The sequence below is a fragment of the Falco rusticolus genome, chromosome 1, assembly GCF_015220075.1.
Source record: "Falco rusticolus isolate bFalRus1 chromosome 1, bFalRus1.pri, whole genome shotgun sequence".
Classification (NCBI taxonomy): domain Eukaryota; kingdom Metazoa; phylum Chordata; class Aves; order Falconiformes; family Falconidae; genus Falco; species Falco rusticolus.
In genome coordinates, this window is record NC_051187.1 from 19,653,945 (window position 1) to 19,678,747 (window position 24,803).

A 24,803-nucleotide genomic window follows, 5' to 3' on the forward strand; every position below is an offset into this window, starting at 1 on the left:
ATTGATGGGTGTGGGGGCAGAGCCTCCTGGGGCCATTCCGCCCTGCTGGGTCCAGGCCCTCCCCTATATTAGCCTGAGGTTCTTGGGGGTGGGTGGTCATCATCCCACCCCCCCCACCCCCCCCGGGTGTCCCCTGTGCTCTCGGGGACAGCCATAGGGACCAGCCCCACACCACCATTCCTGGGGGGCCGGTTGGCATCATCTGACATCCTTCCCCCCCCCCCCCCCCGCCGGGGGAATGCCGCCTTCCCCGGTGCCGGGATCTGGCCGGAGCAGCCGTGGGGCCATGCACCCCCCTCCGGGTAGCCGTGCCCCCCCCGCCGGTAGCGCGGGGGCGGGCCGCGGGGCGGGCGGGGCGGTGATGCCCCTCCCGGTGCGGCGGGGCCGGCGGCGGCGCGCAGCGGGTCCGGGGCCGCTCACAGCGGCGGCGGCGGCGGGGCCATGAAGGTGAAGAAGAGCGGCGGGGCCGGGGCGGCGGCGGCGCGCACCGAGGAGGAGCTGGGCCGCAAGGCGCTCATCGGGCCCGACGATGTGCTGGGGCTGCAGCGGGTCACCAGCGGTGCGTGCCGGGGAGGGGGCTGCCAGAGGGTCGGGGGGCGCCTGAGTGCCCAGCCCCGGGGGCGCAGGGGATGGGGACCGTGGCTCCTTGGGGCTGGCGCGGCGGTAACGGCCCGTGAGGGGTGGGGTGGAGGGGTAGGGGAGCCGGTCCCCCCCTCCCCGGGGACCACGGAGGTGTCCCTGGGGTTTGGGAGCCATCGAAGGAGCAGGGACCGGCCGCCTGGCGGGGGATGCCCGGACCCGAGGCTCGGGGCTGAGGATGCTGCCCTCCCTGCAAGCCCAGGGTTGCACAGGCTGTGGAGCAGCCCCCCGCCCCGGGGGTCGAAGGTCAGTGGTGAGATCGTCCCCGCTGCTCCCCCCCATCACCCCTTTCCATGCCTGTGCCCCCTGCGCACAGGGCTGGGCCAAGCTGAGCCCCCAGCCCACGTCCACAACCGTGGGGCTGGTGTAGAGGTGGGGGACAGGCTGAATCTGTGACCGCAGCGTGGAGGGGGAGGCTTCATTGCAGACCTATCCTGCAGCCCCCCAGTATAGCAGCACTGGTCCTGAGAGCATCCTCGGGGGCCGGGAGGCGCGGGAGCGCGCGAGCTGGCGGGTTTGTTGTGCTTGGCAGAGCAGCTCGGCTGGGACCAGGCAGCCGCCTGCGCGGTGGCGACGGCGGCATTGGACCTGTCATGGTTACAGCACACCGGGCAGGCAGGAGGCATGTGGCTCACCCCAGCCTGGCCTCAGCGATGCCCAGGGGTGGTCTGCCCCGCTGCCCCCAAAAAGGCCTTTTTGCATGCCCAGGGACCTGCGGGTGGTCCCTGCGGGCAGCAGGTTGGGCAGGGGGAGAGCGCTGCTGGCAGGGAGGAGGGGGCTGGCCTGGCCGGCCCTGCTTCGCTCTGCCTTGGTGGGCTCTGTGACATGGTGGCCTGAGAGCAGGTTGCGCATCCCTGCGGCGTGATGAGCCCTGGGGGGGAAGGATGCGGCTGCGAGCCTTGGTGCGTGCCCATGGTGAGCAGGGTGGGGGGAAAGCCCTGTAGGGCTCAGGGTTAGCCCGCAGAAAGGGGTTACGGAGGCTCCTCTGAAAGAGGGGCTGCTGCTGCTGGTGGGTCCTTGGGTCCCCTTCTCCCAGCTGCTGAGATGCTCTGAGGGGCTGCAGTGGCGTGATGCCCTGCCCAGGCCCTGAAATCCCCGGCCTGTAGCAGGCAGAGCGGTGCAGCAGGCGCTGGAACGTACTGCCAGCGTGCTCAGAGGAGCAGCAGTTAGAAGGTAAATCCAAGCAATGGCTGCGTTGAACGCTTTGGGTACTTGCTTTATGGTAGCCTGCACGTCCCTGCCCTCGGCAGTGCTATCTGGAGGGGCTGCAGGCACATGGCCACCCCACACCCTTGCTCTGGGGCGTGCAGACCTTGCGTGGCATCACTCTGGCCAGCGTGGATGGTGCGTGGCTCTCTGTAAGCATCTGCCTCCCCAGGGGGCGAGGAAGACTGAGCTGGTTACTCTGGCTTCAGAGCCAGGCTGGGAACGGAGTGGCTTGTCACCTGCCTCTTCCAACCAAGGAGCAGCACGCTTTGGAGCATGGGGAAGGTGTGAAATGCATGAAAATGTTTTGCTCCCCTCCTGCGATGAGGCTTGCTGGTACGAGGGTAGTACAGCAGGTGTGGATGGGTCATGCCGAATAGGAGCCAGGCGCTGTGATGGGCTTTGGGTAGTGCCTTCCCATGGGATGTGCTTGTCTGTTCTGCTGCATGCATGTGGGCCACCAAATGCTCTCTGCACCTGAAATCCTCAGCGAGCGTTTGGGGATACAGGTATACGATACATCTGCATTGAGCATACCTAGGAACATTTTGTAGCACCCTTTCTCAAGCTCAGCTTTCTACCTGATGGGTTTAACACAGGGAGCAAAGATACAACAGTATTTTTCTCATCCTGAACATGTAATGATTATTTGGGGCATTCTGTGGCCTTTCCTCATTTCCATGTGCTACAGCAAGTTCTTAAAAACAAACTGCCAAAAATACTGATGTGCAACCGTTCCAGTCTTCTGCTCTGAGTGGAGGGTTCTGCAGGGAGGAGAAAGGACCAGACTGTGGGAGACAAATTCATGGCTACCCCAGCCCCAACCTCTCTCTTGGAGATGCTGAGTCAGGGCAAACATGATGCCCTGTTCACCAGCTCTGGTTTTGATGCCCAAAGTCATGGTGCTCCAGAAAGCTGGAAGCTGAAGGGCGAGTTGGTGGTGGGGTTGCAGCAGAAATGTCCTGGTAGTCCATTGTTGTTCCAGGTGGAGTATAAGCCATCTTCATCCAAATTTGTGGGTTGCTCGCACTGTTGAGGGACTGCGGCTGAGCTGTGTGCTGCCTGGTGTGGCCTGGCCACATTTGAAGATTGCTTCAGCAAATGAAGCCCAGGATCAACCATGTTAGGGGAGGGCTTGGTACCACAGGAACGTGGGTTTAGAGACGCTTACACCATGAGTAGCCTGTGTGTTTCTGAATGGCCTTCTAGCTTGTGTGGGAAGAGGCAGAATCCTAGCTCCTGCGTGGAGTACGGTCTGGATCTGGCTGCAAAAGGAACTTGTGGCATGGCTGCCCACGGCAACAGGGCACTGTGTTCCCACCCGGGGGGGCCTTTGCAGCCCTGCATGGGCCTGGGGCATGCTGATCTTGCAGATGCTCTTTTGGAGCCAGGGTTTGCTGTCTTACGCTTGCTCTGCCTGCTGCGGAGCTCCTTGGTGCTTCCTAGTGGACTGGGCAAATCTACTCACCCTTCAGACCTGGAAGAGCCAGGTCTCTGTGGAGCCAAGTAGCTGCTTGGTGGTTGCTACTTGTTGACCAGGCAGGTGGGCTGCTAGCCCTCCTCTGGGATTTGGGTCTAGGGAAATCCCTTGCTTTTTCACCAGGTAACACAGCTGGGCTTTTCCAGTAGGTGCACCTGATAAATAACCAAATGTTAAATGTCTCAGGTCAGGAGGGTGGAGATGCGGGATGTGGCTCTGTGGCAAAACCACGTTTACTGCTAACCCAGAGAAACCCCCTGTGCTACCAGCCAGAAGAGCCAGCTGGGCTCTGCTCTTAATGTGCTTCTAATAAGCTTAAAGGGGGAGTTGTGCAAACTGTCCTGCATATGCTACATCCTTTCAATATTAAATTCTCCAGCAATTCCAGGGCCACAACGTTTATGGGCATGCAGGGGTCCAGCCTGGTGGCTCTGGGGTGCTGCCCTGGAATATCTGGGCCTTTTGGCCGGGCTGGCTCTGGCGCTGCTCCAGCTGGATGAGGTGTAAAGCAAATGAACCATTTTCTTTGCAATTAGCAAGATTTGTTACTTGCTCACACAACTGCGGTTACAAAAAGAGGAAAAACCTTATGATGTGGTTAATTTATGTGGCAAAGGAACGGGGCTGAGCCCAGTTCAAATTGCAATTCATTATCGAAGCAGCCAGAGGAGCGGAGGAGTCTGTCTGCAGTCATTGGGATGCTGGTGGCTGTGAATGCCATGTCCCTACCTCGTGGAGCCAGCCACCTTCCCTCCTGTCTTTGACCACAGCTTTGCTGGGTCATGCTGTGCTACTCCCACGTTAGCTGCAGGGCAAGGTGAATTCAAGCAGAGCTTCAATTTTTTCCTCCATCTTTGGGGTCAGAGTCATCAGCGGTCAGTGGAAAGGTATTAGAGCCCCTGTAACACCATTGCCTTTTGCCAGCATGCAATAGTGCCAGGCTTCAAACAGACAGGTAACGAATAGCAAGCTGCAGCCTCTGAGGGCTGCCCTGCTTATCGCAGCTTCAGGCACCTGTACAGATTGTCTGTAATACTAGATTAAAGCTTATATTTTAAGCTTTCTTCTAAGGCTTATTTTATTTGAGCAAACCGAAGGGTTAAATAATTGATTACATACTTGGAAACAACTACAGAACAAAACCTAAGAATAAGGAACACACAATCATTTCTGAAGCTAATCTCTTCCCCGAGCTGTCGTTTAGGATTTCTCTGAGGCTTCTGGCAGCTTTAGCTAAAGGCCAGCTTGGCAGAGGGCTGCCTTGACGGGTGGGTCGGGGCAGACCCTCCGTGGGTGACTCTCATACCAGTTTCCCTGTAGCATTAATGGGAAGCTGATGTGGGCGAATCAGTCTGCAAAGCTGCTCGTGGACCGTGACATTCCTTCCCCAATTCATTGGGAAAAAATATTGTATTAGGAGCTCTGATTAACTGGGGGTGTTTGTGACAGGTTAATGAATCACTGTTCTGGGTTGTCCAGGGTTGTGATGTGTAAAAAAGCATTTTGGTGTGCTGATTTCTTGTCACAGAGCGATATTCCAGAGCTGTGCCAAGCTGCTCACACCCGTGACTCCTTTCCTCGGCAGCACCACATACATTACGAACCCTTTCAAGGCTTTGTGATAACACATAACTCGAAGTGTTGCATAGATGAAGGGTTTTTTCAGTAGTCTCACAGTACAATATGGACTGTTAAGATTCCCAGGGGCAGCACACATGGCGTGCGTGTAGCGGGGGGTGCTGGGCTGGCAGCTGAGTGGGTTCCTCCTTCTGCCAGTGTTGTGGGTTTGGGCCGTCCCTGGTGGAGATGGCAAAGGTAAGGGGGGAGCTGTGGCATGTGCTGGGGGAGTCATCCTGGGGGTTTGGGCAGGGCCCGACTGCTTTGGCTTAGCCCTGTATAAGAGCCAAGTGAGCTGGTTTTGTTAATGTTGTGCAGGTGGTTTCAGATCTGAGTACCATCAGCGTGAACAAGGGGGCAGGAAAGAGTGTTTGGATGCCATGGGGATGGGAGAAGAGCAGCTCCATCCTTCCTTAACAAGGGCTGGAGGGCTGTGATCAAATTAATTGTGAGAGGGTGAAGTCTGGAAAGCTCTAGTTAAAAAAGAAAAAAAATTAATGAGCTGGCTTCCACAAAAAGCAGTCTGGTGAGCCGTGCGGTGGGACTGGGTGCACCGTGTGGCAAGGCACGCTGCCAGGTGGGTACACCTTAGGGGCTATGGGGACCCTGTAAATGCCCCAGCTTGGAGCCTGCTGGGATGCAGCCCTCTGCTTCATTCACAGTGTTGGTCAGTAAATGTGCCGCTGGGGAATAACTCCCATGGGATCCTTCTGGTGCGAGATTTTTTCTTCTGGGGCATTCACAGCAGCCTAATTAATGAGCTGGGTGGGAGGGCTGCAGATGCCTCCCTCTCCTTGCCCCCACTGGCTTTGCTTATGCAAAACCTAGGGCTTCAGGAAGGGAGCAGATCCTGGCTGGTTTAGCTTGTTTCTCTGCCCTCTCTTTACAGGACTTGAACTGCTGATGCAGAGGGCAGGGGAAATGGTTGCTTTTTTCTTTAATTGAACTCCAGGTGTCTAAGCAGGCATATCAATACCGCTTGGAACTTGCCCTGCCTTCCCCTCAAGGTCTTGCACTCTGTCCTGCGTCACTGCTCTGCCTCTTCACGGGGTTCGTGCTATTTTTGCTCGCTTCCTCCTGAGACTCTTCAATCTGATAATCTCCTAATCTCCAGCTCCCAGCAATTCATCTGCAGTTGTCTTTGCTTTATACCTGGCTTATGTCTTGGGAGTTGTCTTCAAAATAGCTTCTGACCTTGGTGGCTAATACATGTTAAGAAATAGGCTTGCATAGCTACAGAACCCTTCTCATTCCCCAGATTCTTGTTATTGCCTGTGTTGGGGAGAGACGTCCCTATTACAAGTCACTGCTGTTACATCAGTTGCTTGTACAGCATCCTCTTGATTTACACCCATTTTCACAACCAGGTTTTGAGCTCTTGCTTACCCCAGGTACACTGGGCTTTCCTTTGTGGGTTATTAAAGCCTTAAAATAGGAGCTGCCCGATCTGAGCTTAGACGCTCTGATGAGCACCATGGAAATATCTGTAATGTCTGTGAGAGGGGACACGTGCTTTCTCCTGGTTGCAGAGAAGGGGTCTTAAAAGAAGTACAACAAGGAGCGCTTAACCCTATTGCCTGTGAACTCCTCTTAATAAAATGTGCCTGGTGGGGTGGTTGCAAAGGAAATCTGAAAATAGAGGATTGACTTTTAGCTTTCTCTGATGAGGATCAAACACCTAATCTCATCCATTGGATGACTGAAATAACAGGGAGAGGGCAGGAGGGGAAAGTGCCTTCATTAGCTTTCTTCTTGTATTATCTGGCACTGTATTATCCCTCACCTTTTGTGCTCCTTTGTAACACCAGCTTGCTAAAATACATGGCTGGAAATACGCACCAGGGTTCACAGTGTACCATTGTTCACAGAAGAATAGGCAGTGCCTGCTGTCATTGTCTAGGCTGTTTTGCTGGTGCCTTTTGCAATCTTGGTTGGATTTGGGAGGGGAGGAAGGTTTCCTGGATGAGGACTGGCTCTCCTCTGGATTGGGCAGCAGAGGTACCACCTCAGAGCTCTAAACAGGGAATGAGCGTCCACTGTTTCTGATAACAAAGCTAGAGTTTAATGAATGTCTTGCTACAGATCACTGTTTGGGGGTTTGAAGTCACTTTTTCATACAAAGCGAACAAGAGAATTCCTGAAGGAATCCATTGTGTCTGGCTCAGGAAGTCCATCACCTCCGCTGCTTCCTGAGATCACCACAGTGTCACTACTCTTCAAAACCATGGTAGGGGTTAAGATAGAACATGTCTCTAAGAGTGGGGAGTTGCAAATCATTGGGCATGGTATGGAGATTATGGGAAAGAAGCTGCAGAGGAGCCAGTAGGAACAGTGATGTGTGAGTGAGAAGCAGCTGCTCATTCCTTGCCTGCGTTTGGGCATGTTGCAAGAGTTTGCTCTCTGCTTTGAGAACAAGTTCAACTCGGTTGGCAGCTCTTCCCAGGAAGGGTTTGGGTATGGAGGTCTGGGATACGGGGATTCACTGGGCTTTTGGAAGGAGTAGGAAACGCTTCTCTTCTGTGACCTTTTTTGCACTATTTAATGCGGGTACTTCGGGACAAAAGCCAACCTGCTGGGATTCCTAAGCCGTGCAGATGCGTCCATCCCTTCATCCCTTGTTCGGAGTGTGCCCTCTGCCAGCCCTGAATCAGGCCAGTACTGAAGGCTTGTTCAGGGAGACACCATGATTATTTAGTTATTAACAGGGAAACAAGGCAACTTGCTTCAGGGGAAGTGGAATAATGACAAAATTCTGTGCTGAGAGACCAAGCCTACCTTTCTGGTAAATGACCCACTTGGTGGAGGTTTGAGCTGCCTTATGTCTAACTGAAATAGACGTGGATGCTGCCTCCGTTCCCCAAATTGTGGTGACGGTGAATTAGGATAATGAAAGCAGATGATACATTTAAGTGCGTCATGGAAGTGTGGGCAACTGGGCCCTACAGTAATTTAAAAATAAGTATGTATGGGATGAGATTAGCAAATGTGACAGTGCTCAGCTAAGCAGAAGTATCTGCCAATTCCAAGCAGCCCATTCCCAGTAAGACCTTCCAGTGTCTTATGCACAGGGAAAAAACCAGCATGTGGCTACTTTGTTTGTTTTAACAGGAATTGCAGCAAGCAAATGCAATACAAACTGAGAAGAATATATACCTCTTTTTTTTCTTTTTTTTTTTTTTTTTCCTTCTAGGAGACTGGGCGCTGCCAGAGGAGGAAAAAACACTTGATTGCAGTACTCTGGCAGCTAATATTCCCAGATGTCATCCAGTTAGATACTGGCATGTTGATTTTTGAAAAAAAAAAAAAAAGGTTTAAAATATCTTCAGTGCAAAAAAGAGTTGGAAAATGTAGGGCAGGGGTGCAAACATCAATGAGCAGGAGCCTGGTGGGGATTCTGCCTGGGGTTTACTCCTCTTCGGTGGCTCTGCTTGGCACTCCTCTCCTCCAGATGAGTCATGGACACTGTTATTGCAGCAAGGCTGCTGCCAAGGAGGGGGATAAAGCTGTTGCCATGGTGCTGGATGGGCAGGAATTCTGCAGGAGTAAAAACACTTAATAATTAACTTGCAGACAAACGCGGCTTCAGGCTTGCCTGCATGCTCTAGGGAAGGTGTCCTGGGCTCCCAGGAGACTGGCCAGCCTGTTCTGGTACAGCTCCTTGCCTTCATGGAGAGCAGCTGGTCCCAGCGTGGCCGTGGGCCGAGGGAGGCGAAGCCGGCACTGTGGGAAGCTGCGCCTGCTGTTGTCAATTTGAGTTTTGCATGTGGCTGCTTGGAGCAGGGAACTTGTGGGATGAGTTAAGAATTTGGGCTGGCTGGTGTGTTAGAACCTAAAATCATCGTGTAATTGCAGGACATCTACTCGCGGATTGCTAAATGTTGGTGCTTAAGGCAAGGGGTTGGTTTAAATTTCTGTCCCATCTCCCTGGCTACTGTTGAAGACGGAAAAGACAATTTTGTGCAGTTCTTAGGCTATTTCGTCTAACAGTAGGCTTGTATTTTCCTGTGGTAGTAAAAAGGTTGAGCTTTTATTCTTGTTCTTCCTGATAGCGTGGGTACTGGAGCTAGTTTTGCTTGGCGCAGTGTTGGTAGGAAAGGGAGACCTCCCTGCCAAATGCCAGAGATGCTTTGAATACAGTCCCCTTTCTTAAAGCCCGTTCCTTTGAGCATCATCCATATGGTGGTGATGATGGAGAGCAGTAAAACTTCAGAGAGCATGTTGAACACCTCTGTTCCTTGTACCAGTGAGCACTCCGATGGTTCTCCCAGTTAAGATTTGCAAAGAATGACAGGCTTCTAGGGAAGTACAGGCGCTAGACATGCAGGCCATGCTCAGCAGCACCTAGGAGCAATCTTTCATTTATTTCTGACTGCAGCTATCTTGGTGTCTTGCTACAGAGGGACCTGATTTCTGTAATTATAGAGCCCAGCATGAGAGCCCTGATGCCTGGTAGTCACAGTGTGTGGCGTTGGGGATGTTTTACGCTGCCGCAGCAATCTTTTCTTAACTCCTTATCTATGGGGTGTGCTAACCACTGCCCATGAACTATAACCCCCAGCCATAATGTAGGTACCTGAATCGTACCTACTGATCTGGCTGAAGTAGAGTTGTAGTGGGCTGGTGTGATCTCTGAGTTCGCTGTAACTTGTTTTCTTGTAGTCATTGAATAAGCCTGAGGTGAATGGATGTATTTGAATTTTAGAAATAGGAAAGCAGGCAGAAATAAATTATTAATTCAGACTAACAGCAGGAATTAGTGGCTGAGAAAGGGCTTAGAATTAGAATGTTAAAGTATTACTTTCACATTAGAATCTCCAAAACAAGTCTCCTTCAACAGGCAGATGCACAGTCATTCAATACCACACCTGGCTTGTAGACATACAACATTTATGTAGATTTGTCATGATAAAGTTAGTTATCGGAGCAGCGTTCCTTCTGTGTTTATACGTGCAGTGCAAATGAAGTACCACTGCTCTTTCCCCAGAGAGGAGGCAGATACCAAGGCCAGGAAGCTGTCCCCAGGCACAGCAAGGCTGAAGCCAGGAACAATGGCTTTCTCCCAACTCTGGTGGAAGCAGGGAAGGGATCTGTTCCCAGGCTGTTCTCCTAATTCAGGGAAAGGCTTCAACACTATTTTCAGTGCTGAGGAAAAAAAAGAAGTCTTGCATGGGACAAGCACTGGTGGAGTGCTTTGCAGAGGTCTGGAGACAGGGGAGGTGGCACAAGGGAGGACACTCCTGTTCCAGTTAAGTGCAGGCAGCTTAGGGCTCACAAAGCTGCTTAGCACTTGCATTCTGCCAGAGGGCAGTTTTTAAAACAGGCAAAGCCTCTTACACTGAAAAGGCTGGGATTTCATGGCGGTGCTGACTATTCTCAATACCCTGTGGGGAAATGGATGCAGGAGATGTTGGCACAGGCTTCGAAAAAAAGGCGATGACCTCCCAGTGCTGGGGGAGAGAAGCCTTTTCCCTGTCCTGTCCCAGCAGGGACACAGGACACACACCACCAGGTGTGAACATTCAGAACTGAGACTGTCTTCATAGATTTGGATTAAACCCAGGGTAGTAGTGGAGATGCATTTGGGCTGCTCTTGCTGCTGGTTGTGCCCTCTGAAGAATAGCCAGAAATACCTGGTAAATTTGGGCAGCCTTCATGTAATTTTCCTTTCCTCTGCAGATTATTTGTGCACTCCAGAGGAAAATGTTTACAAGATAGACTTCACCAGGTTCAAAATCCGGGACATGGAATCTGGCACAGTCTTGTTTGAAATCACCAAACCAGCAGCTTCAGGTGAGTGCACACACAAAACAACCCTTTTCACAAACAAACAAATGCTTGTGTCGGCTTCCTTTTGCCTTTTCCCACTCCTTCTACTCAATACATTTCCCCCCAAATAGGAGATGCTCTCAACTGCAAGAGGGGCTAGAGTCCCAGCTTGCAGCAGAAATACTATTCAGGTGTCCCTTTGTACCAACACAGTGAACAGAACTCATTGCTGCTGTATTCCTATGATTGCCATCTGTGATGAGAAAGGACAGATGGATGTTGTAAACAGAAGCAGAGGAGGAGGAGATCACCGTGTGTTCGTTTCTTGGCTGTTCATCAGCTAGAGTCCCCTGTACATAGTTTAACTGTTAGTATCTTTCACTCAGGAGTCAGGAAAATGGTATTTGCAAAAGCAAGAAACTTTTTCAGTTGTGCAAATCAGACAAACTGAAAATTTGCATATTTTTTTCTTTGTAATTTTTAGGTGTTACCTGAAACTGTCAAAGTGTTACCTGTTGCCAGTGGTAATCAAAAACCAGGGCAACTGTTCTTTTCTTGATCAAGCACTCTTTTAAATCTTCCCCATCTTCCTGCAGGTGAGAGGAAGTTTTCTGTAGTTTATAGATAGCAAACCAGATGTGCTATGGGGAAATGGCTTGGTCAGAGTCTTGCTGCAATCCTGAATCGGAGGTAGGAGCAGTAAGTCACTTCAAAAGAAGTGTATCAACCCAAAGGGCCGTCTTGCAATACTCTGTCTCTGAGTGACCAGTAGTAGATGCCTCAGAGAGGATAAGAAGAGGGTAAGCACATCATCAGGCTTTCTCAGAACAGTTTCCTGGCTATACGACTCAATAATGCGTGATTGCAAGTATTTTCACCGAGTTTCTGTTTCTCAAACGGCTGTGACGGAGCTTTACTTTGCGCTTTTCCAGAACGTGAACACAATGACAAGAAGGACATTGACCCCAATGCTGGACGGTTTGTACGCTACCAGTTTACTCCAGCTTTTCTTAGACTTCGGCAAGTGGGAGCCACGTAAGTAGTTGCTCCTGTGCTGTTTTTTCTAGTACAGGAAACAACTGAAATATTATAAAAAATGGCTTTTGCTTGTTGATCCTGTCAGTGAGTTGATTTAATAGGGACCTTTTGTTATTATAAAGGTGTCCAAACATCTTTGCTGGCTGCCTTGCTTTCTCCATCCCTTTAGCTTGTTTATTTACCTCAGGGATAGGCATGGTGTTGAGGAGATGAATGCTAAAGGGGCAAAATAAGACTACCGAGGTATTCCAGCTCTTTTCTGTGCGTTATAGTTTGTTTGTCAGAGGCTCTGCCAGCATCAAAGTTGTGTCTGCAGCCTTGCACACTGCATTCCTCCCAAAACATTAATCCATAGATGCACATGAAATGGTGAAGTAATGTTTGACGCTTTGTGCACCGGAATGATCTTTGACCTGTCTGGTAGTACTGCTTGCATCCATCAATAAACCACACCAAAATGTGACACCTAAAGCGTCTTTCTGTAAAGCTTTAAGCCAAAGTTGTTGCTACTATAATACAAGTGTCATAGTGTATTGTTTCTTTAGTAAAAGTTATTAGAGATTACTGCTAACGACACTATCACTACTAACTTACTACTAACTACGGAGTTACCTGCAGTTAAAAAGCATGCATGTGGAGATGCAATTTTCAGCTTGTATTTCCCCTTTTGGCCCTCCAAAGAGCAGACTGTTGGGCTGCTTTGTCTTTAATGGAGCTTTTAGAAGGATATGGGTCATAGCATGGCAGGTTCTTTATGTCATTAAGTCCATAATACTATAATTGAGCAACAGTTACAGTTTCCAGCACAAACTGATTTGTTTCAGGTATAGTTTGGATTCACATTGGAGTGCAGTTTGATAGATCCCTTCAGCAGCAAATGTATATGTCATAAGTGATGTACAGTAGCCTCACTTAAAAAAAAAGAGATTTTCGAGCTTGATTAAAATTCAGTATTATTCAGTTATGATGCAAAAAAATTAAAATTTGTTGTCAGAGAATGTACTTAGAGTAAGGTTGCCATTACTGCTTTCTGCTAATCTTAAAGATGTGACATTTAGATTTTGTTTTGGAAGAAAAGTTGAAGCTACTTATATACCAATTAGCACCTCTTTGGCCACTGTTTGGTTAAAATGGTAAATACTTTTGGTTTGTGCCAAACTAGTAACTGTGCCTTCCTGGCTTTTACTTATAGTGTATCCTGTGTAACTTACCTATCTTCTCCAAGAGGTCATGCTTCTTGGGAAAAGGTACTTGAATGTAGTGCTGGCTGAAACTTGTCCCCCTTTGCCATTTTACGAGCAAGAACAGAAAACCATTTTCTGTAGCTCTGGCTTGGTTTTGATACCCATCAGAATAATTAACTTGTATGAAACTTCAAAGCAACTCCTAGTGAAGCGCCTGTCCAGTATGGGTGGAGGGATCTTTCCCTCACTGAAGATGAGTTTAAGATTGTAAAATCGTCTTGCATCTCTCCTTTTTTTGAGTAAAAAGAATCAAAAAATAGTATAATCTAGGATTTGTAATCCTATGTTGTGTCCCCGTAGCATGCTTTCAGAAAAAGAGGAGATAATAATTTGGTAGTACCATTGTGTTATATTTTTGGCTTTTTTTTAGAAGAGCTCTCTTCTACCTTTCAGGAACGGTTGCAAATCTTGCATAAGCAAGAAAGCTCATTTCAGTCTTATCCTTTTTCAGGGTGGAATTCACAGTAGGGGACAAACCCATTAATAACTTCCGCATGATTGAGAGGCACTACTTCCGGGATCAGTTGCTTAAGAGTTTTGATTTTGAATTTGGGTTCTGCATCCCCAGCAGTAAAAATACTTGTGAGCACATCTATGAATTCCCACAGCTCTCTGAGGATCTCAGTAAGTTCTCTTTAATTACTGGGTTTACCACACAGTGATGTTAATCTAAGGTGTTTTGAGGAAGCCCTTTTTTAAAAGCTGTCTGTAGAAAGTGGGTAGGATAAAATACTTCCAGGTAGTTTCAGATCTGTGTTAATACAGATTTTGTTTTCTAGTAGCATGTGTCTTGTCACCCACCAGACAGTTGTTTTTTCTTTTTTTTTTTTTTAATTCATAAAATGGAAGCTTCACTGTCAGGGAGAAAAAAGATAATTGTGTTATAAAACAAGCAAAAATAATAGGATTAAAAAGATGTCCAATAAATGGATGACTTAAATGTTATGTTCTCTTTTTAATGTTTGATGTGCTATACTGATAGCTTGAGAGATTTTAGTTTTAGTGTGAACATAACTTTTATTTTCTCTCCCAAGATACAATAGCATGAGTACTAAATCTGTGTGATCTTATATTCTTTACAACCCCTAATAATGTATGTCAGCGCTAATATTACAGTCTGTGGGAAATACAGCAATGCACCGCTGCTTGCTTATTGTCACACCAGAGCACATTTTACCCGAGTTTGCTGTTTTATCACCTTTTTTTTTTAAAAAAAAATCAAAACAAAACCCCCATCCAAACTCTAGTGTGATATCGTTTGGTGGTTAGGTAAAGCACTTAGACCTGTGGTGCCTTAATGTATTTTGATGATCTTTCAGTTCTTTAAAAGATACTATCAACAAATGGTTTGGGTAGGTTCTTGGTTTGGTTTTTCACTTGAGAGTTTGCTGCTTTCTGAGCAATGCTGTTAAACGTAACTGAAACCCAGTTCAGAGTGCTGCCTCAGTAGGGCTTCTGTGTAACACAACTGATTTTTAATTTTTTTTCTTTCCCCCCCTTGCAGTTCGAGAGATGATCCTTCATCCATATGAGACACAGTCGGACAGTTTCTACTTTGTAGACAACAAGCTCGTGATGCACAACAAGGCAGATTATTCATACAGTGGAGGACCTTGAGCACAGGATGGACGACCAACCTGTGCTGGCCTTCCCTTTCCTATCAAAGTCGTCAGGGATACCACCACCTTCCGTTCTGTTGCCTACAATGTCAACTGGACAAGGATCCACAAACCCAGGACTCTTTGCCACAGTAGGAGTTTCATGACTAAATTTGCCAGTCTCATCTTTTTTGAGCTTTGAAGCAGACCTAGTTCTTCAGAACTTTAAGTGGTTCTACAATGCTAAATGATCTTTGGCTACCACTTCCCTAAGTTCTTTAAGTGTCTCCTTTGAAAATGGCCTTGTGGGACCTGAGGGATTTTGCCCTAATTCTGCAGATTTGTGTTCTTGCCCTCAAGTATCTTTTTAAGACATGATTGCTTTCTGAGAGTGTAATCTGAGAAACCATGCGAGTGGATGGATGCAAATGCAGTTTTGTTTATTTGTTTCTCTTTGCAAATGCTTCAAAGGCATGGTCAATTTGTCTTGTACCTCCAGTTGAAAATGTCGAGCATAACATCTTACAAAAGCAAGTTTCATCTTTAGATTAGTTCGAGTATCTCATCCTTTAGTTTTGTTCCATCTATGTAATATTCTGTTTAATCTTGGAAACACTGAAACTCTCAATGAAGACCAGTAGCTCAGTGACAGAGCTGTTTTTAATCAGGTACCAGCCTTTTACATTGCAGATGAAGGCAAAATAACATTGAAGGTCTATGAACCTCCATAAGCATTTCCCATTCAGTTTTTGCAAACTGATTGCAGAATAATCAGGAAAAATTGAAGGGTTTCAGCTTGCTTTACCATTTTTACATAGCTAACATTCAGCCTATTTGTGCTATATGTTTTCTCTGTCTATTCTCTTACATCTCTGCTCAATACTAAGATAAGGGCTTCAGCACTGCTTGTTAGAGCAACACTTTCATTTGTCTAGGGCAGTTGGAGAGTGCAGAATTTCCAATTTTCCATCTGTATCTGAACTTGAAGAATGTTATGACACTGTTTTCCCTTTGTTAAAAATGTTTTGCATCAGATATTAGTACAGGTGAAACTAAGTCTAATAATGTAGGACTTTATAGCACAGCAAAAATTTAGCAAGAGCTCTCTCTTCAGACCCTGCAAGAAGACCAGTTTTGCCCACATTTCTCAGCATGTGCTTCTTAGAAAGGTAGAAGTGCAAAGAAGTAGCAACACTGAAAGAATAAAACAAAAGCTGAGAAGGCTGCGTGGGGTAGCCTGTTGTCATGAAACCCTTACTCGGAAGGTCAGTTCAGTGATACTTTAAAAAAATAAAAGGCAGTTTGTAGATATTTCTATAAATACTTGATGTCTCCATGTCTAATTCTGTGAGTTTAAGTGGAACATTATATGTTAGCCTCAGATAGGTGTGATTGTAATAATTTTTATAAAATACCATTTCCAGTCGTGATTAACATCTTTCTAGTCACAGCCCAAGCCAAACAGAACTACAAATGGTTCCAAATGTAGCCATCTGCCTAAGAACAGGGAGGTTTTTGTGCTTTTACTGGGGTTGTGGTCGCTATTAATGTGTTACCATTTGTATTTGGCTTGGCTGGCTTTACTTCTGAAAGAGGATTCAGTTTTCTAAAGAAAATGCAGTGAGTTTAGGTTACAGCACAGAATCTTTTAAGACTGATAGCTAAGAAAGTTCATAAAGTTCACTGATTTTACACCACTAGTATCTTGTAGTAACTGTTATCACAATGAGACTTGTATTTATCACTTTTTGTCACTAGTGTATTAAATCATACAATTAGCCTACAGCTACTTAGCTGTTTGAGAGTTACAAAGAATTTCCTCAGTATTTGTACAATGCTTTGAGCTACTGATCATTCAGTTATATAGCACAATAATTACTGAAAATTAAAATAGTTTCAAAAAGTCTAGATCTCTCCACCCCCTTTTTTTTTTCATCAGGGCTGTTAAATTTTCTATATATTCAATGAGATTTTGCAAGTTTAAGTAGTTTAAGTATTTACAAATTTTGTTCCAAATCTTGAAGGAAAAAAGATACAAGAAGAAGAAAGTGTGTGTGTTTATAACTAGCACCCTATACAGGGGGGTTTTTTGGTGTCTTTCAACTCTCACCTGGTGTTCATAATCACCAATTCTGTGTGTAAAATTTTCAAAAGACTTCTTCTAGCAATGGTGCTTGCCCAGAATTGCCAGTCATACATTTCAAACAGATGTATGCTTCAAACAAATATACATCTCGGTATGTTTTGGTGAAAGCAGTTGTATTTTGGTGCAGGCTTTTAGGTTGTTGTACTGAGTATCCTCTCTGTATAGCGTATCATTGTCACCTGATCTGAAATAGTAATTTTCTGCTGTTTTTTAATGCTGCCTCCCTTTAAGACTTTGGACTTCAAAGTCTTAAAAAAAAGAAGTAAATCCATAGAAGTATTACTCTAATCAATGAAAATTTGAGTGGTAGACATGCCCCTTTATAAAGGAACCTAGAGAAAGTTACTTTGTTCCCAATAGTGTGGTATGTTGTTGGATGGACTTTCTGACACTGCATTTTATGGTAGGTTTGAGGTTAAACATAAAGGGATGAAATATCCACTACTGATCTCCTGAATTCTGCTAACTGTTCTGATAATTCAGATTCTATGGGTAATAACTTCAGGTTAACAGAAAATTTAGTGTGCATCATATAGGAGATATTTTATTAAGTATATTTGTTGTCTTCTATTATTAGGAATAATTTAAAACAGAAAAAAATATTGGACATTTTCAGTAAAATAAATGTCAACCTATTTTGGCTTTGGCTTTCCAGTTTGAGGAATTTTACTTTTCTTAAAAGTCCCCACAGCCTACTACAAATAACAAGTTCTGATTCTTAAACCAAGGCAAATAACAAAACTTTCTGTGGGAACTGTAAGGAAGCTGAGGGGTTTTTTGTATCCCACTGCAAAACTTACCACTATTCTTTCTCTTGGAAACACTTTGTTAGCATTTGTTTAAGGTCAGCTACATCCACAGTGTTTACAAACATGTGGAATCACTGTCCAAGAGAGAGGTCCCATTCCTTTTCTGTTTCTGCAGTGGTATAATGTATAGTGTTGACATGAGGCATTGTATTGTTGCACATAAACAGCACTAGAAGAGTGTTTCTTCAAAAACTTTTGCAGTACAGCTGCTGTTCTAATGCCACTTCTGTCCTTGTTTTGCATTAAAACTACGTGCAAAATTTAATGTTAAATGCTACACTTTGTACAGCACTGAACAACTTCAATTTTCATCTGAAAGGGGGCTGAGAGCTCTCAGGTCTGTTGTAAAATGAAACCCACATTTTTTTCTCTTAAATTGGCAGCTGATTCTTATTATAGATCAGTTGAAAATCAGATTTTAACAGTATTGTTCACAGAAGAATTTGATCTTCTTGACTAGTTATTATTTTGTGGTTTAATATTAATCATAATTGGGTTTACTTTGAAAGTTCATCTACAAAATCACCAAATACTGGCTCTGGAAAAATAATTCTTGTATTATTTTTCTTTGGTCTCATTTTAAAAATTCTTTTAATTAGGACTAAAGCTCTGTTTTAATGAGCCAGTCTGGAAATTCGGGATCTGACTTTCTGAAAGTGAAAGAAAACATCTTAAGAGCTAACCAAGATTATCTGCTAATAATGGCTAGCTGTTTCCCACCATAAAACAGGATTATGTGTGTACTTTACAGAGAGAATTAGTCTTGGAAAAAGAAACTAAGTCTCTGTGAGTCCTAATAGTCACATAATTTTTCTGAGAGACAAGGAAATCATAACTCAACACATTCTCTCACTTTCTCAGTCTTGGAATCCTTTAAACTTCAGGTTTTTTAAAGAAAAGCAACAGTAATACATTTGTGGTTAACTGCCATGCTGCATGGTCTAATAATTCACGGACTTTAAAGGCAGAAAGAGAACAAATTATTTTAAAAATTAACACATCAAATATAATTATGGTTTAAATTCTAGAAACTTTGTTTTCAGATCAGTGGAAAAAGCCAAAACTGTTTCTATGAATGTATCCTTTATGTGGTGACATTTATGAATTAACTGAATAATCCACTCTCCCTGACTCAGAAGAATTTTTTAATTTTTTTAAGTAGGAAGTCTCTTCAGGTTTAAAAGCAATGTGGTGGGGTTTAGTTCTTGCTCATAATCTCTCTCTACATCATGTTTTTGAGCAGGTCAATAAGATAGCTCTATTTGCTACCTCCGTCCTCCATTTGAGTTTCATTTCAAAAATGTGTAGAACGTCCAAGCGGTGGCTGTCTGTGTGAAACATTGCAGCCTACCACATTCGAAATTCCTTCATTTTGAGCATACAGACTATTAAAGTATAATGAGAAATAGTGCTACACTTTGACCTATAAAAACTAAATTCCAGTCTTCATGACAGAAATTAAAGGGAACTCATTCATGCAAAGATCATTTGGGAGCTATTTCAGGTAAGAAAATGCTAATATCCAGCTCTCTTAATAAGTATTATAAAAATGTTCTATTAATTATTCATAAACCTGAAAAAATATGGTTAACAGCTCAATTGTAATTAGATCTGGTTAGGAATGAAACTATAGAGATTACTGCTATCCTTTACGGGGGGCAGGCATGGAGAGCAACTAGAACTGCACGTGTTGCACAAAAGCTAGTCAGGTTTACATGCATTGACTCTAGTGGTAAACATTATCTTGCGGAAAAAATGAGGGAGAGGGACAAGGAGAGGAAGAGAGTTAATTTCAGCTAATTGGAACCATGAGCTTTAAGGCCATGGTAAGTGTAAATGCTTTTTCTCTTGAGTTTTAGATAGCTGGTAGCTTCTGTTACTAGTTCTTTTCTATACCCCCAGCATAAGCACTGCCTAAGTTTATACAAATGTTTCAATATTAATCAGATATTAACTCTCATTGACAGTTCATATCATTTTCTAAACATGGAAATATATTTGAAAAGTGTGATGCTCTAGGCCTCAAGTTGCAGCTCAGTTGTCTTCTAAATCACAGGACAGTCTGACTAAGCGGGTGAAATGGTGTGTCTGTGTATCTGTTCACAAGCTGTAGTTAACTGCCTCCCTAGAATCACTGTGTTAATGCCTACTGTGATGTCTCCTTGTATCTTAATGCTACACTGAGAAAACCTGTTTGAATGTGATATTGACTTTTTTGCATAGAATCAGAATTGTCTGTATTAAAATGTATTTATAAAAAATATATTTTTTGTGGAAGGAAAGTAGGATTCTAGTTAATATACCATTGGGAAAATGTTAGAAACATTTTTACCAAGTTCATTTATAATTCTTTGTATCTTGTTAGTTACCTGATTTGTTTCCTATAAGAACATCCACTGTGGCCCATTCGGTGGCAATGCGATGCACTGTCATGCAGAGAATCTGGTTTTCAGAAAACTGGGAGTCTTTTGTTTCCTTTTGGGACAGTAGGAAACCAAGTAGGTTGCCAGGAGAAAAAGGAACCTTGGCACCAAATCCACTTCTGTGGCTTTGGCTTCAGCAACTAGTCTGTTTGACTTGTTTGCAGATAGATAAGTAGCGAGAGCAAAGATTGAGACTTCAGGACAAAGAAAATTAGATGCTACGATTTAGTCTTCCTGTAGGAGAAGGAAAGTACTAAAATTAATTTATACAAGGATTAAATAGGGAGTACACTTGCTTAAAATTATTTAATATTGGCAGCTTAGTCATAAATGTGTATACTAGGGAATACGCTTAACTTTTTCCATTACCTTGGAAAATGGTTTAAAAACATGTCACGTTCATTAGCAAGTGTTTCTTCTCCTGTAACAAATTGCAAGATGTAAAAAAAACCTAAATAAATTATTGATCCTAGAAATGAGAGTGACTATTTTATTTAAATATTTATATCAGCACATGGAAACCATTCTAATTTTCATTTCAGATGTCTCCCATCAATATTTGAACTCTAGGTTTGTGCAAACTTATGTAACTAGCTTCACTTTCTGATGATTATAAACTAAGCAATGAACATGTAAAAACTCTGCAGTGGTTTGCCCAGTTACATAAGTAAAATGGTTACATTGAAAGTGTTTAAATGGGATTCAGCTTTCTGACTGGTGAAAAGATCTTGGCGCATAATTAAATTATTTTCAAAGTACATTAACAGAACTTTGGAGTTCCACAGATCACAGTTATGCACCAGATTGTGCTTTTGAAAAGTCTGTTGGCTGCACTACGGAGAATCAATTTTTGAAATTAATATGACACCTGCAATTGCCATCTCTGCCATATCAACTAAAACTGAAACATCTGCTCAGACTGAAGTGAGTTGTGTTGGGGTAATTCCATCTTGACATTTTTGATATTTTAGTCAAAGGTTCCTGGGAATATCTCTGTATTTCTCTGTGGAGCAGAACAACTTACCTACTCTCAGAGGAAAAGAAGTATAATGTTGTTTGAAAATAGCTGCTGTAACTCATCTTGATTCTTCAGAATGAATGGGGATGCCTTAGTGACACAGTATCCAGCAGAACAATCATTGTGTACTGGAACTTGCAGAAGAAATGGATTAATGCAAGGCTTTAACTTCTGGATTATTGCTTGTAGCTACATGAAATACCTCTACTGAGTTCGGCAATAAGGTGATGACTAGAGCACAGGTTTGTAATGTGCCTATTGTTCAGCAATCATTCATCTGAAATCTGCAATGAAGATACACTCAAAAGTTTGACATCAGTTCTCTTACAAGCACTTCTAAATTGGAGGATAGTTTCTGGCTTTGCCTGTACGTGTTCTCTGTGGTTTGAGGCTTTCTCCTGCCTAAGCTTACTCTCAGAATTACTCAAACAACTGGAAGCATCAGGTCTATTTTCTTAGAATTCTTGAATGGACTAGGTGCTGATTTCACTGAATACCTACAGAGAAGAAAGAGCAAAATCAGTACTAATACCTCTAATAAGGGAGGTTAAACAATCTGCTTTTGATGCTGATGCAAGAAAATACAGTGAAAACCCTAAAACTCTGCTGCAGACAGGAGCTGCATAGATAACAGAAACATCAAGACATGAGCAAGAGCCTCACTGTCTGCAAGAGAAGGTCAGGAACTTGGCCCACTCCTCACTTCAAGAAGGGACAGTTAGTACAGATGTAGATGAACCCAACAAGAAGGTAAATAAGGAGCCTTCTAACAAGGACGTGCTAACTGCTAAGAGAAAAGAAACTACTGAAGTGATAAGACTCAAGGACACTAGGGTAAAATAATTGTGGTAGTGGGAGATTGGGACCTTGTACTCAAATGGCCCCCCTGAAGAGGATGGATCCCCCGTTTGGGGAGCATGTGTAGTAAATTTAAAATGAACTGTACCTTTAAATTGAAGCAAGAAAGCAACTAACCAATAATTAGTTTGTAGGTATAGACTTAGGGCAGAACTAACCAACTTCACTATATAAATATGTATTATGAGTAAAATTAAGTGTGCAAGTTAGGAGGAGCAATCCTGCTTGCACTCTGCACCACAATAAACATACCTGCTTTATAACTCCTCAAGTTGTGGAGTATGATTCCGCACGTCAATGCTCAGGTATAACTACCTGGACTCATTAAAAAACTTCTGAGGATGAACAGAACCTTTTTAAAAAAAAAAAAACCACACCAAATTTTATTCAAGAGAAAATTTCCCAGTGTTAAATGTCTGTCGGAAATACACTGCATTAACAATGCTTTTTCATTTTTTTTTCCTTGGCTAGTATGTTGGTCTCATTTATTAATAAATATGCCTAATCATCCTGGAGATTCCTGTACCCCTCCTCAGAGTCTTATTTCTTATGGCATTTTTTGGCTGCTTAGCTATTGTGGCAAACCATATGTGTTCGCACCATGCTTCTAATTCTTTTGTCACCGTTCAAGTGCATTCATCTGTCTGTAAATTGCATTCCCTTAACATTTCTTAACTAGGAATAACACTTCTTAGTGAGATACTATTCCAAGTTTCCCAGCATATACCTTTAAAGACAATGTATCTTCTTTTCAAAGAAAATTTTAGAGATTTTGGAAGTCTATCATTGCATGCTAGGATAAAACAGAAGTATTTATTCTACCGATTTAAGTTCACAAAAAGGAGTATTGCTTTACAAAGGGGTTTTTTTTTTCCCCCCTTAACCAGGGCTGTACAAGAACTTAAAATAGGAGGTGAAATCATGCTGGATAATGTATTTTAATTAAAACTACAAAGAGAGTTTAGGTAGGTAGAGCATAATTGCAGTTGGATGATTCCCAGCCATTATTTTGAAAACTGACATGGGACCTTAAATAACAAGGGCCTGTTTTATTTAAGAATAATTTAATTATTCTAGTAGAGGGCATAAACCATGATAATGAAGCTTGCATATGAAAGTAATTTGGAGCAAGAAATAAAAACAGGCAGGGAAGTTACAAACAGTAATATAGAAAACACAAAATGAAATCTATTTTACAAAAGGAAGTTAACACATGGGAGAGGAGTTCTAAACACTTTCAGTTCTTCCTTTCCTACTGAATGACAGAATCAATCAGAAGAGGGGAATATCAAACTGGGTATTTTATAATCTTTATAGTTTAGCTATAAAGAGTAAAAAATTATTCCAGATGGCAAATCACTGGAATATGCCAGTTTTACCATATTTACTGGAACAGTTATGCGCACAGTTGTACTTCTTGTACTTGCTTGGCTATAGAAGTGTACGTAGCTTTTGCTTTTTCAATAAAGGCAAGAAAAAATTGGAGTAGCAAACCTGGGCAAGGGGAAATGTCTGGCAGTGATAGTAAAGCTTTCAGTAAATTATCATTATTACTTTTATGGAGTAATTGCTAGCGTACGCTGCCTAGTGTGTTTTCTCCCACATGCAGCCAAGCAAAGAAACAGGCATACAAAGTATCTTTTGAGCATACGTAGCAGACCCAGTTTCAGCTATGAAAGGTGCTACATGCACCAGACCTGAAAGCTAGAAATACCTAGACCCTATTTTAGTAAAAAAACCAAACACCAAAACCAAAACTCAAACCCAAAACATTTTCTTTATGAATGATTTTGCAAAAGCTACAGCATACCACAGTTACACAAATGTTATTCTGTTCACTGGCATTCATCTTGTTTTGAAAATCATGTTTTTATTTCCCAGATGCATACCTTACCACCCTTGTATGTAATAATTAAACCTTATATAATTAAACCTGCTGACTACTTTGATGTCTGTACAGTTTCATAAGTCAGGAGAACAGAGGGTACACATGTCCCCTAAAATTAAAACGTGCACAGAGACCCGATTATAAATTCAGAGGAAATAAAACTTTCTGCCCCAGATACACCAAGTCTCTTTAACACCAAGATGTCATATACCTTTTAAAGATGTTCTCCGCCCAGGAGTTAACCAGCTGGCATTTGTCATAAACTAGATTTGAAATAACAGTCCAGAAGTGTTTTTTGCAGCTGGGAAATACACGCGTATGCTTCCTGTGGCTATCTGGTGACAGACGCTTGCAGGAAACACAAGCATAAGTGTCACCATGTAGATATCTTATGGTGACAAATAATGAAGACTATTACATTAGCTAACGTTTACACTTCTGCAAGATAATTTAAAATGAGAAAGATAATTTCCAGCCAAAGAAAAAGCTTGCACTTAAAAGTATTGCAGTTTATCTCCTTAGATTAACTGGGTATTTGGTAGAAAATACTTTTCCATAGGTTTTGGGGTTGTTTGTTGGTTTTTTTTTTAATTCTAAAGTCATAAAGTTAAAGACAAGTATAATAAATACCTGAAGTAATCATTTAGGCCTGGAGCCTCAGACAGGCACAAACATGCTGGGTTTATTCATGTGGTTGAAATTAAATTCTTCACTGGCTGCCTGAGCGAGATCTTAAGATTCTTTGTTCATCCAGATTATGCAAATTCCCTTCTCCAGTGGTGGTGGTGGTTGTTGTTGTTGTTTTGTGGTGTGGGTTTTTTTTGGGGGGGTGGGTGGGTGGGGGTGGGGTGGTGGTGTTGTTAGTGATTTGCTTCTACCCGAGAGAGCTCGGTGCGTGGCCACTCGCAGCCGCTCCAACAGCACGAATCTGCTGGGCAGCCGCCTCCCCAGAGGCTTCTGGAAAGGAAAGGAAGGGGAAGGAAAGGAGTCCTGTAGGAAGCGCGGAGCCACACCTGCCTTGTTTTGAGCCCATGACTCATCCCCGCCCGCCGCCGGGCCTTCCACCTCTCACT

General features: G+C 43.9%; 1 protein-coding gene across 1 annotated transcript; it reads left to right on the forward strand.

The window, feature by feature from the left end:
- The first annotated feature begins 388 nt into the window (after positions 1-388).
- On the forward strand, positions 389-22,817 carry UNC119 (unc-119 lipid binding chaperone). Its single transcript, XM_037374049.1, has 5 exons — positions 389-559; positions 10,619-10,732; positions 11,641-11,743; positions 13,442-13,614; positions 14,495-22,817. The coding sequence occupies exons 1-5, from the start codon at positions 442-444 to the stop codon at positions 14,605-14,607; spliced, it is 621 nt and encodes a 206-aa protein (XP_037229946.1). The 5' UTR covers positions 389-441; the 3' UTR covers positions 14,608-22,817.
- The last annotated feature ends 1,986 nt before the right edge of the window (positions 22,818-24,803 follow it).